Genomic DNA, 16,060 nt, shown 5'->3' with positions numbered 1-16,060 from the left:
GTTATTAAGTTCCATTTGCGTGCTTTATCAGCGTAAAATGTCTCGTAAGAAGTGTAGCGCTTCTGCTCGGTGTTCATAATAAATTGTCAACAGTATTCTTTTGTTCATCTACGAAATTTGACGGAGAAGAGTGATCGAAGCCCGTCTCTTCTGTAATCGCATGAACATTTCTCATCGCGAGTTCAGACCCGCGCATTTTTTTGTAAAATTATTTGTATACGAAGAACAATTTTTATACCGATCACTGAAGAATATGTTAACGCGACGTTAACAATAAACCTCGCTAGTTAAAAATGATTAGAGGAACGTATGTGATTGTTGTTGCGTTGCGTGCAACAGATAAAAAAAAACGGGACTGGTCTTGTATTATTGGATGTTTGTGGATCTCATCGGGTAAATCTACTAAGTGTACGAGTTTCGCGTTCGAGTGATTAAAAGTATGTTCTATATGTACAAATTGTAAAAAGTACCGTGCACGTTAAATAAAAGGTGACTAGTATGTACAATTATGCCCGGATTCATTCGCGTATGTATACACGTGCAACGATGTTCATAGACTGCATATCACTGTAGAAATTTCAGTATTAAATTCTCGAGATGAGCAGAGCATCTATGTTACTACCAAAGAGATGTCCGAACAACGTAAAACTGTGTTAAACACAAAATATAAATAAACTTTTTTCTGTTTGTACAATACAAACGTGTTGAGTATCATTTCACATCGCTCATTTAAAGGCTGGCGCGTTACGTGCCAAAACACTTCATGCCAAACTAACGAAATCCTATTCCAATAATATTGTTTTGAAAGCAAATATTGTGTTTTGTCGCCTTGTAAACAGAAGTATAATCCGATGCTTAATTTACGATAAAATATGCGATTTATTGCGTCGTCTTCTTACATAAATTAAATAACAATTATATTAAACAGGGTTAGAGTTGTCTTTTTGTACATGCACGCGAGGGTCGCTGTTGCTCGAAACGTTTTCGGTCAATCCATTGCGTGTAGAGGGCCGAACAAATGAACTGCTTGGCAATTCTCGTCTGGATTACCAAGGAATTGGGCGTATAATTCTTGATAACGCGATAGCGTTAGTCCACCGCGTCTCCTGTCGTCGTCCTGCGAATAGAAAAGTCGAAATAATTCATTAACAGTCTTGCCGCACGATATAGCTTTTAGATTTCATCAACGATAATTCAAATCACAAACAAGAAGACACGGGGGTACAATGGCTCAATTTTTTCGTTTATAAAAAGTAATCTTCGTTAACAATTTCGACCTTTTTTTTTTATTGGTCCTCGTCGGGAAACAACGTTAATTGTATAACACGAATTATAAAATGCAGAAAAAACATTGCCGGACGAAGAAACGAAAATTGAGATTTAAAAATTATAAAGTGATTTCATAGATAGGTTATCCTTTAGATTTTTTGCGTTGCGCATAAAAATTGGAGGTTACGCGATCATCGGTTTATATTGAAATGTCGCAGTTAAACATTAATATATTCGTAAACATTTTTAGTGACAAGCGCATGTTTCTGTCGACGGTAAAACACGGCCGCGAAACTTGGCGCGCTATCAAACTATTGTTCTCCCGCGCCGAACTCGAAATTAGTTAGGTTATGTCCGTGATTTCATTATTTTTGTTTTCCGTTTTTATTTACTGTTTACGTATTATTCGCGAAACTACACAAACAATCTAATATATTTAACAGAAGCGCTTGGTCTTGTCATCCGGAAGGTTAACGGCAGTTCTATGTATAGAATCGATACGACAGAAAGGTCGCATAGCAAGCCGAATTGCGCGATCCTTGCATCGTTCACCCGTCAAAGCAGTTCAAAGCGTGGTCTTACATTGAGAAGGCTTTGGTAGGCTTCGTCCAGAATGTGTATGTTGTCTACAGGAATCCTCGTCACGCAATTGTACCGAAATTCATCAGCAGCGATTACCCCATCGTCTGGAAATAAAAACCGCAAGGTGGTGAATGAAAGCACAGGTTCACGACAAGGATAGTCGTCTCGCGTACCATTTAAATCGACCAACTTGAAGTGACTATCGATAAACATTTTCATCGCCTGCGGGAAGTCTCGATACTCTCTTCCGACACAGCTTCTTTGTACCGCGTCTTTAAACTCTTCGATGGTTACGATACCGTCCTGAACGAAAGATTTTAATGAACAATCCGGACAAAAAAGTTTGGACGCAAGCTCGAGTAGACCTTTTACCTTGTTGAAATCTGCGAGTTCTGCGATTTCGTCCCATAAGGAAAGCATGATGTGTAGATTCTCCTGGTACCGATTGTAGCTAAATTCCCCTTTTCCCTCGATCAGAGTCATCTTCAGCGCCATGCATTCGAAATCGTGTTTCTCCACCATGCCATTGTTGTCCGTATCTAAATATGGTGAAGTGTCGTTTAATCGCGCATCATTAATTGGGTCTGTTTTGTTGGGATTCACGCAATGCGTGTAATTGGGTCGGGCAATTAATCGATTGGCTCGCGCCAATTTATATCTAAGGAGATTTTTGTCATTGCACGTCTGGACATGCTCCAAATATTTCACATTTTGGCAGAGGTCGACACTCGTCACCGAATACATAGACATCCCCCGGACGTCAATCTGATTCGAAGTGCGAATACTTTCGTTGTATTTGGATGCTAGATTCGATTATCGATATTACTGTGATCGATTACAAGTAATTGTCGATTCTGTTGCGATCGAGTATCGATAGGCACGATCAAATTTCAAAGTAACGAACTCGCGTTGCTCGAACATACATATGTTCATCCGAATATTATGCATTCGCGTTATCGCGTAACGTTGTTAAGGGACGCGATTCGTCGCAGCAGAAACGTGTCGTTCTCGCATACGGCAACACGTAACGCGGAGCGACGATAAAAAATGCAGGTCGGGGTAGAATGGGCCATAAAATAAATTAGAGCCAAGCTTAAATTTGGCATCGTCCAATTGCAAACGCTGCGACGACGACGTGGCATGCTTTTCGAAGTCAACCTAAATCCTAAACAAGCATGACACTCTCGTAGCCAAGAGGACTGTTTTCCGTTCCTCGCGATGCAAGTTACAAAGTTACATACTTGTTTTTTTCTTTTTGTTTTCGTTTTAGTTCGCCATACACAGCAACTAATGTTAGCACGTGCAAACATCGGCTCTGAACAAGGACAATAGATATTGCGATACGCGATGGAGGGGAGAGTTCGTAGAAAGAAGACCCAGCTCCCGAAGTTCCTCGTGTGTAGAGACGTTCCGTTTGGATTTGTGTTCGGCTATGCGATAATACTCACGTCGTCTTCTCGATTCGGCACAGCGACAATAACATTATCCGTGCAACGGGGCCAGGCTACATACACGCACGTGGATCCTCAAAATCAGCATCACAAGCGTGCTTTGCATCGGGAATGACCGCGTACTAACCGTAGAGAAACCTTACAATGAAATCGACTCGATTGTTCCAGCTGTACGCCATCCTCCGCGATATCTTTGCGTCAATACGAGCCCACCCTGTCTTGCGCTCCCTTTTTGTACGCTGCTCCCTTTCTTTCTTTCGTTTTTTCTTTCTTTTTCCCCCGGATGAAATGGACCGCAACAGGAGGACGATCCGTTCCCACGCGTTTGTCGGTTCGAATCTGCGAGAGTAAAGGAGAGGACCACGTCGAAATCGAGACGGAGAAAGTGACTCGGGAGGATGGTGGTTTCGTACTGAACTCGGTTCGAGTCTCCTCGAGTCGTCGGCTAAGTTTAGCGTACCCCCTCCTCCCGCCCCCCAACGGAAGGATACAACGATGTGTTGCTCGCGACATAAAGAGAAGGGGGATTTCAGGTGGAGACGGTGTCACCGTGACACAGTCACCGAACTCGACCGAAAGCGATTTACTTTCGCCGGCTTTCATCCACCAGAATCTTCGTCTCTACAGTCGCCATGTTTGTTTTTTTTCTTTCATTCAGCTTCGGCAATCCTGTCGGTCAGCGACATTGTTCGTGCCGACGAGGTTAGATTCGAGCCATTCGTTACGAAAGTGTTGTATATCCATTTATCTTTATTTCGAGATACGGTAAGACTTGACGCATATTATTGACCTTTTGTAAAACGACAATTGGGTCGATATAGTAAATAGTAGTAATGGGCTTGTACAGGAACGTGTGATTAGATAAACTTATCAAAGAGTTTATTCAGTACTTAAGTATAAAGAGTAGGAGAGTACTTAATGATCTAAAAAAAAATTACATTCAACCAAAACGCCTTTGCAGTGCTGTAAACACTCGTGTATTTTAAAAACACCTGCTCGAAGAGGTTAGTTTACCAAATTGAATAAAATGAAAATAATATTAGGACGCACGCAAAAAGGCAAAATTGGGGACAAGAGGAGGGATACGGTCTTTTAGAACTTTGCATTGATCGATAGGTTATTAGTAATAACTTATTATCAAGGGACGGGAGAAAGCTTTGTTGCAATTGCTTTCTTTTCTGTAATTTAGATAAACTTTCGTAAGCTCGAATAACGCGTTAATTAAAGATGTAATATATTTTTCCATATTCATTTTCACGTCTTTGAGAAAATGTCAACTTACATGCTTTGTACTTTATTTGTATCTTATTTGGATGTTTTATAAACTTGATACGCTTGGTGTAAACGTTATCGCTGTTCGCTGTAAACGCAGTCCGAATTAAACGCTTACTGCGTACTATTTTAAGCCGGATATACAAAATGAGTACGGTGTAAACGTAAATCAAAGCGAGATTCGACTTCTTTTCGACGAGAACTTCAACCGATCGTGGATCGACAGCGAAATATCCACAGAGACCTAATATCGACCGAAGCTGGGAAAATTTTATACGAGATAAAAATAAAAAATAACGCTTCACTCGCTTATTTCCGGCAAGGTTATTTCGAAATAAGCTGCAAAAGTATCCATAAATATCCCTTTTATAATTTTGTCCGCCTAGGCGGCTCAAATTGTTCATTGTGCGAACGACGATCCCAGGCGAGAGGGAGAAAATACGCGACAGAGTCGAATTTCATCTAGCAATGAAAGTTGAAATTTTTATACTTCTCACTGTATCTTCGCGAGAACATTGCCAAGAGATAGGTTATATTTTCCCGATGAAAATTACTGTTAATTGTATCTAATTGAAAGTTTTTCTAAATAATGCGAATAACTTAAAGTTAAAAACAGTCCGTTGAAAGTAGCGTTTGGATTCGGTTTTATCGAAAAAATGTAACCAATTTATCATCAATAACTCTCGATAAAATACCATACTCGTTAAAAGTCTTTGAACGGTCCCAAATTTAACATTTATCGAAAAGTTGCCGTGTAAAATGTTTTGCGCTTATTTGTTATTTTTTTAGTTCAGAAAATTGCTGTTTTGCTAATCACTTATAGAAACGTTTCTTAAAAGTCTCAGTTGGCACATTTTCAACCAATGAATTGTTTTCTCCTTTGGTCTCTTCTAGACATTTTGTCGACAGAAATCCTGACATTTCTTTGTCCAATAGACGTATTTTCAGGAATAAGCAAAAAATTAGAATTAAAATTATTTACAATTATATACAAAATTATATTCAAAATTATATTCTTATTATTTACAAAATTATATTCGCGGAGTAAACATACCATAGGAACACAATATTATTTATCTTCGCGAAATTACACTACTTTCGTAACGAATACTTTCTAGTTCTACTTAACAAACGAACGTAAGGAAATTTGACCTCGTTGACATTAAAATTTTTTTAGTAACAAAATCAACGTGATTTTTGAGATATTAATCGTAACAATTCAATTTTGTTGAAAATTGTCTCACAACACTTTTCTAATAAATGCCTCGTTTTATGTCCGAATCGTTCGGCGGGAAATTTGAATCTGTTTTGTCAACGATCGCGCTTCGCGCGTCGTTACAGCTAATTGGACACGAAAAACGGCTCGTCGCTTCGGGAGAATGGCACAATTAAGTCAAAGCCAAGGCGTTCTTGGTCGAGACGCGACTTTCAAGTACAATTCCTTGCGCGACGATCATTAGTTGTTGGCAAAATATATTTCAAAAACTATTCGAATAACGAAAACTTTACATATACTCTCTTAATACTCGAATGCAAATACGTAGTACGTACTTTCTACGACTTCGATATTCAGTGCGTTTTAATTAAGGTATCAACTAATGGATATAGTCTGTGAATAAATTTATATCGAAACGATTCAATGTGTAACGTAAAAAATGCATGCATTCATGAATCGTGTGTAAATAAATAAATAATACTGTTTTGAAATGTTTTTTTAATTTCTAGAAAAATAAAAAATTTCTAAACCAATTTTAGAATACCAAAGTACTCGAATGTTAATGTTCGACAGAATGAATACAAAATACGAGTGATCGTCAATTTTTGATCACCATGTTAGATTGGTCGTTACTTGCACTAAATACGTGTAAACATTATTTTGCATGAATGGTAATTATTTCAGGTAGGCAAAAAGTGAGCAAAATAGTGTTTGAATAAAAGATGCCGGAGAAAATCAATGTTTAGCGTTTTATTTGTAATGTTTATTCGATTGGAGATTTGAATTTTTATTTGTTTATTATGAAATATTTAATTCTATAATTCGAATTGTAATATTTGTACAACGAGTAACGAATACAGTGCTGCCTATCTTTTATTTCAAACTCTTATCTAAATAAAAATGTTACCCGTCTTTGCACCGAGCACGCTTGTTTTAAAAAACACAGAATTTGACACAACGAACCCTCGTCGTTATTTCGATGTTATTATTTTACTTGGCGTTCGCGCGCTCGAAACAAATTTTCGTCCTCGAACGCGACGAATCCTTTGCGCATCGGGGTAAGCGCTCCCGTGTTTTTCCGTGTCAAATATTTCATTCTAATTCTGATCGTTTCAGGAGTACGAAAACGTTCGCGTCGCAGCAACGAAGATGCTAATGGCCTCTCAACTCGCGATTATTTGGCCGACGGCCCAAACGGGCCAGTAATTACCGAGGAATCGTAAAAGTAATCGCGCCTACGTTTCCAATTATGCGAACGCGTTCATCGTGCTCTAAATTACACCGAGTAAATCATTCTTCGATGTCGGTTAATTAAATTTGCCTGTCGTCACCTCACCGTGACCGACATCGCACGTTCTCGATGTTACACAGAGGCTGCTCGTAACGAGAGAAACTTTTATTTATGGAAATTCTGAAAGACGTTGCAAAATTCTCGTGTAGGTTTCCGCTATTGAAAAGCTACGTAGACGACGTAAGTGTAACCTTTACAATGGAAAAAATAGATCACTCGACACTGAACATTCTCGACAATTGTCGCAATGGATAGCTGTTGAAAGTAATTATCATAAACGACTAATAATTATGCAATACGCTTCGTGAAATACTTTACCAAACGATGCTACAACAAAATTACAAACGGTCCGAGTTATCGTAATAGGTTAGGTCGAATGTAAGATGAGAAAGGTAGCTACGTGCACACATATGTACATATGTATGTATTTCTTTCTTCCCGTTTGAAGATAAAAATAAATATGACAATATTCGAAGATCATTTATCGGTTTAAAGAATGAAACCGAAACGTAACCGATAAATTGTCTCTTGACACTGCCAAATTTATTTTCGTTCTAAAACATCAAAAACAATGGAATAGCAACCTTTCTCATCTTTCGCTTCATTTACTTTAATGCGATAAGTTCAAGCACGTTTAGTCTCGTGAATTATCGTTTCACAAAATATTTTATAAGACGATTCTACGCGAGATTAAAAGTGTTTGAAGTTATAACGGGTACAAAAAGCAAATTTGAAACATTGTATGCCAACATCGCTTTGAGCGCATCCCAAACGCCTTAGACTATTAAAGAGTAAAATATGATCGAGACTCCAACGCAGTTGAAACGTCGTTTGGAATTCTTATAATTAACAATCCAAAAATTTGAACACCCGAAACAATTTGAATCGTTCTTCGCGATCGATGATTGTTTATTCATTTCTAATCTTAAAATTGTTTTTCTCTTCGATTAAAAAACAGACCCAAATCACCTCCGAGAGATTTTCACACGAAGATGTTTACGTCGAAATACAAAAACATCGATTTCGCTGCGCAAATAGATCGTGACATTAAATTTGACTAAATCTGACGAATCTAATGCTCAAGGTCGACGATGTGGCTACAAAATAGATTACCAGAAACGGGAGAGAGATCGAAATATTTTAAATATACACGTCGAATCGCGCTGGGTATCCCCATCTGGAACAGATTAACTTCGTCGACGAAATTATCACGCCCGTTTTACAATTTGCAGCTCTCCGACCTTCTGAAATTCCCGGTACCCGGCCATTTCTCGAGAACAGAACAGCTAAACAGAGACGAGAACGTGTCTATTGTAAAATACCAATTTTACTCGGTTGCATCACCTCGTTCGTTTGGCTCGTCGAAGACAGCTTCTCCCGCTTGAGCGCTTCCACGCGAAACGTTCAAAGTCGTATCCCATTTCTTCATCGCGATACACGGAACACTTTCTTCCGGTATCAATTTCGACTTGCCAACCAGCATGCAATTACCGAAGAACAAGCGATCCGTGGGGTGCAGAACGTTGTATCGTCATAAACGCACGGTTTCCGATTACATATCGGTGTCTTAATTAGCAAATAAAACGCATTTCGATATCGTAAGGTAAACCGGTACTATTAACTCTTAATCGTCGAGCGTTTCGCGTATGTATTCATCGAGATGGTATGGTAAATTTTAATTATATTTAGTGAAAAATAATACGTTTTTATCATTTTTGCCACCTCGTATCGAACTTTTTCTACTCGTACCGATTATTGGAAGAAAGGAAATAACGTTAGAGAAAGTAAAATCCTGATTTGCTTTTTACCATAATATATACATTTTGCTTTCTCCGTCTATTAATCTATTCTGTACTGTATTATTACAATCGCTTACGATAGAAATGTAAAATAAAAATAAAAATAAACGAAAATAATTCGAATCGATTTCATCCGATAACATCTTTATTTCACGAACGAAGAAAGTATTATGTATGAAACATAGTGGAACATCGATTATCGGAACGTCGATTGACCTAGATGTTGATCCGATGATCTTAATATCAAAAGAGACAAGATAAATAATTCCGATTTATGTTATAATATCGAGAAAATATATCGATATCTACGTGCATTAGTACGATACAGTAATTGTCTTCGGTAACGTAAATCGTACCTGCCTTTCAAATGTTCGATCTTCTTAACTTTGTCTCCATCGATCGATTATCCGAAACTTCGTTTATCGAGACTGTTTTGCTTTCTTACTGTTTCGGGGATAATCGGCGTTCTAATGCAGACAATGTTGCATAAGGACGAGACACGGTCGAAAGTTGCTATTAACCTCAAAAATTTCGTCCCGTCACGGTGCTACTGGAATTGAACGCACGGAACGCTTCGTGACCCGCGAACGGTGCCTTAACCTAGCCGTGCGAACTTTCTTCGATCGTTGTGACCACTCTCGCTCCTTCGATTCGCAGTAACGATGATGGAAATCAAAGCCTTGAAATTAATGCGTTCGATCGTACCATCGCGTAACGACTTCTTCGAAAGTAGGAACGCACTGCAGTACGGTGATTGCACGCGTCGAAGAGCAACGATTTCCTTCGCGGTCGCGCGAGTTTTCATCGCGCGGTCGAGTCGTTGATCCACATTTCCCCGATCGGCGGTCAGTGAAAATAAGCGGCGCGGAAGATCGGCAAGCCAAAGCGAATACTCATCATATAAGGCTCGCTTCTGGAGGGAGGTGTCAGTTGGAAAGTGCGGACTCTCGAACGAGGAACGAGAAACGCGAAACGGACCGTGTCTCGCTCGGCAATCGACATGAGATCGAAGCTGCTGCGCTCGCTGCATCTCGTCGCGTTCGTCTTTTCCGGTGAGTTTCAGGGCGCTACCTCTGCAACCGTTTAATCGTCGCCGGTCCTTCGCGTAAACCATGCCACGTGTGAACCGACAAACAGCGTTTAAAGTTTCGAGGAGTCGTATTTGTGATTCACGAGCGAATGTTTGTCGCGTGTTTCGGTACGCCGAACAAAGCGTTCCGATGAAGTGGAAACCGACGGGGACTCCCGATGTGCATTCATACTTCCTTGTGCTGAATAATTTCACTTCCGTTTTTGCGACCGGGTGAAAACGCCGGGATAGACATAGAATTTCTCTTCGAACGGTTTTTTCGATAGTGCGAAAGGTATCGTGAAAGTTTTTCAGAGCATGGAATTTACGATCGTCCGATGATTTCTGTGTTCGTAGCCAGCCCCGGTCGCTTTTTGTTCGAAACTTGGAACAATTCGACTCGCGCGGACTTATATCTGTTTAACTTATTTATCTCGTTGTCAGGACGAAGATAGTTTTTGGCAGAAAGTCGTGGATCGATACGCAGTTTTGTATATTTCAGCGACCGCGTCGCGGGGAACCGAGAAATCGGAAGACACGCCGTGTATCGACGACAGCAGATTTTATCGGAACCCCAACGCACCGGCTCGCAACGTTTGGTCGCCAGCCGAGTGCGCCAAGTATTACCTCTGCTTAGGTAATTGCCCGACGATTATGTTCTAACGTTCTTCACGATCCACTCGCGGCAAATTTGACGAGCTATCGTCTTTCGTTTGTCAGACAACGAGGTGTTCGAGTTCAGGTGCTCGCAAGGGTTGCTGTTCGACGTTTCGAGGCAGATATGCGACTTCAGAGCGAACGTCGATAACTGCGACGTGACCTCAGGTACGCGACTTTATCGATACATTGCTCGGAAGCAGGGATTAAGTCGGTACAATTTTCAAACACATAGTACGTATTTTATCTTTTTAAACAACTGACAAATTAAAAGTTGTTAATGTTTTAGTAGTAAAAGAATTGTTTCTTATTTTTTTACCGCATTTTGTATACTCTTACGTGGGATAAAATTTCGTTCAATCTTTTTTTTTTTGGAATGCTCAAGAGAGATGTGCTCGCAGATTTTATATATATAATTTTTTGACAATAAAATCATCAATATATGCATTGTATTGTACGCGATATCGATATACAGCGAATTATCTAGATAAATGAAGGGGAAATTACCGGTAAAAGTTTTGACTTTGCAATTTATATTTAGCCTTAGAAGTTTTGACGAATATTTTTTTCCTATCACCGGTATTGTAATCCCTGTTCGGAAGCAAAGTCGCCCGAAACACCGGTGTACCCCGATCGAAAGGGGGTACGTTGTCGATTCACGTCGAACGGTGATTCGAAATTTCTCAAGCGTTTTACAGAGACGCAACCACCGAGACCGCTACTCGAGAACGGCGACTGCGACGAGAAGCATTTGGCTTGCGGTGACGGTACGTGCTTTCCGGCTGCATACTTTTGCGACGGGAGCGTTGACTGTCCCGATGGCTCCGACGAAGGCTGGTGCGGTAAGGAATACCTGCGAGTTCAATGCTTGCAAACACCCCGTGTGTTTGTTTGTAATCTTTTAACGACGACGGACTTTCGAGGTTTTCACGACCCAGAAGTTTTCAATCTACATGGAAATTTGACAAAATATAGGTACAGTCTGTAAACTATGGATTCATAACTCCAGTGTCGCGATTCAAATTTGGCGAGGTTCTCTCGCAGTTGCGCAGTCTTGTTTACACGAAGACTTGAATACAGTTTAGTAGCGTTTATTTCGCATTATGGTTTCAATGGAATGCAATTGAACTTGTACCGATTGTAAGAAAAATAAATTTGAATGTAAATAGTTGAAAAACTTGAATATCGCTTAAACAATAATCATTTTTAATAATAAAGAGTCATAAGAAACCAAATCGTTTAAAAACAATAATTGTATTCGTTTGGAAGAAACCATTGCTTTTAGGGTTACTCCAAATAAATGTTCGACACTTTGTTTTCTTGTTCTTTCATTGGAAAGTAATAAAATGTCGCACATTATGTAGACATTTTTTAAAGTATCGATAATATTTAAATTAATGTAGCGTGTAAAATCGTTTGGAAAAAATTGTATGGAAGAGTAACCGAAGTTTCAGTGTATGATAGTTTATAATATGTAAATTAGAATGTTGAATTCTTGTTATTGTTCCAAATTTTAGAACATATATTCAACTATGTCAATATCATAATTCTTATGCGGTAAAACCTCGATAATTGCAGGAGGACGGGCTAAAATTCGTGCAACTATCGAGGTGTGTGCCACGATGGAGGAAATCGATCCGATAAGAATACCCACCAGGCAATACATTGCCACGCACCATCCATTTTATCCATCGATATAATAATATAACGAACCACGTTCTTCTGCGATCGTCAGAGTTCTACTGTACCGACAATCAATTTGCAGATGTTCGAAACGATCCAAACGGCACGTTGCCCTGCAATCCAAAGGAATGCCATCTGCCGAATTGTTGGTGCTCCGAGGACGGAGCACAATTGCCTGGTAACTTGACCGTGTCGACGATCCCACAGATGATAACGATCACTTTCGACGACGCCATAAACGCGGAGAACTTCGAGCTTTACGCCAGTAAGAACCATGCCGTTTTACCGAATAAGCGCACACCCAGAGAAAGTTGGACGCTGACCACTCGGCATCTAGTGTTGCTCAAACATTTTTAAAATATTCTTTCGAAATTTAAACATTTCGAAAAATATTTCTAAAGCATCGTGACATTTCTGTAAATTTAATTTATAATTGAATGTGTACTCAATATAAGCAGATTGATAAAAAATATTATACAGGGTAAATCATGTAAAGGGTCACTTATCGATATAATTTACTTTTCCGCGGGCAAAAAATGTCAAGGTTATTTCAAGGTTATTTCAAGGTCACAATATTTTTTTTAATATTCAAGCTCAGTGGCGGTTACAAATAAAAAAATTATATTTCTTCGATCGTATTTATTTCTAACATTCGAATGTTTTTTTTTGTAAACTATTATTTGAGTACATATTCGACGAGTTACTGTATTGTAGATATATTGCAGTGATATTGAAAATGTCACTACAGCGATGTAATAATATTTTTGTAATGTTCCATGCTGTATGGGTAATCTCGGTTTTTGGTTTTGCTTGCAGAAATATTTTCGAACGACAGGAAGAATCCAAACGGATGCCCCGTACGGGGTACTTTTTACGTTAGTCATCAGTACACCAATTACAGAGATGTACAATATCTGTGGAACGTCGGTCATGAGATTGCCGTGCATTCCGTTACGTAAGAATTCTTCTCGCCATAAAACAAACAATGTAAAGTGTTATGTAAATATTGAACTTTAATTGCCCAGGCACCGTGGACCCGAGGAATGGTGGTCGAGAAATGCCACTATCGAGGACTGGTTTGATGAGATGGTCGGCGTAGCGAATATCATTAACAAATATGCTGGAGTTAGGCTGGAAGACATCAAGGGTGAACGATGGTTTCTTTGAAAGTTCAGTATTTCCTCGAAAGATGTTCGCGGTTCTCGGATGGCATTGAACATCGTTCAAGGTTCATAGCGAAATAAGCATAGTTCAATAAGTTTATTATTCATCTCAATCGTTTATATTTTGGTCTTCTTCGGTATACCGAGGTACCGGGCAACCGTGTCCTAAGTAAATGAAAATAAAAAATAATATGAATTTGTAAAAAGAACCGATATAGTAAGTATAACGAAAGAGTCTGAAACATAATGGTCGAGACATTTAATAAACTTATTAAACTATGCTTGTTTAGCAATTAATTTTCTATGATAACAAGTAATACATACTATGAATTAAAAATTTTGATTATTATATTTTTCATTGCATCTTCGTTGAACTTCCTGATAAATATGAATTCAAACACGACCTCATTCGACTTAATTCACGTAGTTTGAGCAACAATATCGCGAACACCGCGTAACAAATACGTATAACTAAAAATAGTCCGAACGAGGTCGTGTTTGGATTCGTTTTCATCGGGTGAATCTCACCAATTTATCAGTAGTATTTTTGTGATGATACAATGGAAGTTATAAAAATTGAAACTTTTCGGACAGCTCCCAGAATTGTGGGATCGCAATACACATGTTTTAAGGTTCGGCGAACGAACATGTTTCGAGGAAATATTATACCGTGTTTTTGTATCAGAGTATACTCAAGAGGATTTTGACTCGATAGGTTTAAGGGCGCCCTTCTTACGGGTCGGCTGGAATCGACAATTTCTAATGATGTCGGAATTTGGTTTTGTTTACGACTCGTCTATGTTGGTCCCCTTTACCGATCCACCTATATGGCCATACACGTTGGACTATAAACCGCCGCACGATTGTATAGGTCCCGAGCAACTCTGCCCAACTCGTGCGTATCCAGGTCTCTGGGAACTTCCACTAAATCAACTTTTGGCAGGTGTAAGTTGCCACGACCAAGCGTTACGTATTCTTGTTTACGACGTATTTCCTAAAAATACTATACCTACTGTCATTTTGCAAAGTGGTAACGATCGAGTAAAGAAAATCGCTTCCGTGGTGTTAGGAATACATCTGCACGAGATTGGATTCATGTTCGCCGGATTTAACAGGCGAAGATGTGTACAGAATACTGATGCTGAACTTTAAGAGGCATTACCTTAGCAATCGTGCTCCGCTTGGTCTGCATTTACATGCATCTTGGTTTCAAAATCCAATGTACTTTTACGTGTTGACTGTAAGTAACTCTTTACGGTACCGGTGAATATTTTGGCGTCGTACTCACTTATCTCTAAATCTCTTAGAAATTCATGGACGACGTACTACGATTAAACGACGTATATTTTGTGACGAGTCATCAGGTCATCGAATGGATGCGTAGGCCAACGTCCCTAAGCGCGATCGAGAGTTTTGAGCCTTGGCGATGCGGCACGCGACAATTCCAACCATTTGAAATTGCTTGCGACCTACCCAGTAGCTGTAAATTACCGAGTAGGGTGCTCAAATCGTATCGCTATTTGAATACATGTTTCGAATGTCCCAAAGAATATCCATGGTTAAGAAACGAGTTCGGATTGGAGTGATATACACACATAGTATTGAGTAAATACCATGCCATGTTTAAGTTGTAAACGTTACAAGACACACTTGCCAAGAGTGCAACAATTTTATACACAGGGAGAGAGTGAAATTATTTATTCGACGGTACACCTGTGTGTACATATATTTATAAGAAAATCGTGTTTATTTACTGTACGAGTTTATATACTTTACAATGTAAAATAAATTATGTCCATTTTCATTACAAAAGAGGTTTCTACCTGCTGCATCTCGCGAACAGAATTTCTCATAAAATGAAAGACTTCACTTTTACACGAAGAATACCGATCGAAGGAAAAAACAAATTCAATTAACCATCTTGTTGTATAAAAGGATTCTGAATAGATTCCATCCCATCTACTGGACAAATAAGTACTACCGAGGTGCCCCTACATACAACCAAACCAAGCATGCGAGTATCTTGATTCAACTTGTACGGGTCGTCAGGATCTAGCGACATAAAGAGTATGGTGAACAATTATATTACATTTTGGTTAAATATATATTTATGAAATTACCTCTGAGGTATTCCGTAGTATTATCCAACACCAAATTAAGAAGAGGATCGTACCCTTTCAAAATCCCTGCAGCTTCTCGTCCGCCAGCAAATTTTACCCTTATGTTTTTCTCCAAATACTTGGACAAATCGAGAATACTTTCCTTCCTCTTCTTCTCTTTGGGCTCTCCATGAACATTTTGTTGCTACAAGAAACACAAAACATTGAACGATTTGTAGGTTATGTTAACAATATAACAAAATTTTACCTGTTTCACCGCCTGTAAAAAGAAACATACCAATCAAACTATTTTATCGACTCTGCATCGATAACCTTTCAGTATTGAAAACGGTTTTTTTTTTATACTTACGGACATTGCTTACTTTTCTTGTAAACCAGAAATGATGCACTATTGAGTCTGCATACGAGGAGAACACATTTTAAAACGTTTAATTTATAGGTTAGACTTCTTGTTTGAGTTTTTGAAATATCGATTCTCGACTCTTTCC

General features: G+C 39.1%; 3 protein-coding genes across 5 annotated transcripts; 1 reads left to right on the top strand and 2 right to left on the bottom strand.

Annotated features, from left to right (window-relative positions):
- Positions 1-859: 859 nt before the first annotated feature.
- Positions 860-3,722, bottom strand: Scp1 (Sarcoplasmic calcium-binding protein 1). Of its 2 annotated transcripts, XM_076311346.1 has the most exons (5): positions 3,430-3,718; positions 2,224-2,390; positions 2,025-2,154; positions 1,852-1,955; positions 860-1,117 (listed from the first exon to the last, which is right to left on the bottom strand). In XM_076311346.1, exons 1-5 carry the CDS (start codon positions 3,479-3,481, stop codon positions 989-991), a joined length of 582 nt encoding a protein of 193 aa, XP_076167461.1. In that variant the 5' UTR covers positions 3,482-3,718; the 3' UTR covers positions 860-988. The 2 variants fall into 2 exon arrangements, with proteins under 2 accessions (XP_076167461.1, XP_076167460.1); XM_076311345.1 differs by having other exon boundaries at positions 2,025-2,390; positions 3,430-3,722.
- A 5,934-nt stretch (positions 3,723-9,656) lies between these two features.
- Positions 9,657-15,500, top strand: Chld3 (Chitin and LDLR binding deacetylase 3). Of its 2 annotated transcripts, XM_076311824.1 has the most exons (10): positions 9,657-9,932; positions 10,452-10,586; positions 10,670-10,774; positions 11,305-11,448; positions 12,372-12,554; positions 13,106-13,244; positions 13,315-13,436; positions 14,168-14,397; positions 14,522-14,692; positions 14,760-15,500. In XM_076311824.1, the coding sequence occupies exons 1-10, from the start codon at positions 9,881-9,883 to the stop codon at positions 15,036-15,038; spliced, it is 1,560 nt and encodes a 519-aa protein (XP_076167939.1). In that variant the 5' UTR covers positions 9,657-9,880; the 3' UTR covers positions 15,039-15,500. The 2 variants fall into 2 exon arrangements, with proteins under 2 accessions (XP_076167939.1, XP_076167940.1); XM_076311825.1 differs by lacking the exon at positions 10,452-10,586.
- Lsm7 (U6 snRNA-associated Sm-like protein LSm7) lies at positions 15,136-16,057 on the bottom strand. Its single transcript, XM_076311830.1, has 3 exons — positions 15,922-16,057; positions 15,573-15,756; positions 15,136-15,504 (listed from the first exon to the last, which is right to left on the bottom strand). Exons 1-3 carry the CDS (start codon positions 15,925-15,927, stop codon positions 15,365-15,367), a joined length of 330 nt encoding a protein of 109 aa, XP_076167945.1. The 5' UTR covers positions 15,928-16,057; the 3' UTR covers positions 15,136-15,364.
- Between the last annotated feature and the right edge of the window lie 3 nt (positions 16,058-16,060).

The sequence above is a fragment of the Ptiloglossa arizonensis genome, chromosome 5 (genome assembly GCF_051014685.1).
Source record: "Ptiloglossa arizonensis isolate GNS036 chromosome 5, iyPtiAriz1_principal, whole genome shotgun sequence".
Classification (NCBI taxonomy): Eukaryota; Metazoa; Arthropoda; class Insecta; order Hymenoptera; family Colletidae; genus Ptiloglossa; species Ptiloglossa arizonensis.
This window is presented reverse-complemented; position numbering and strand designations above follow the sequence as displayed.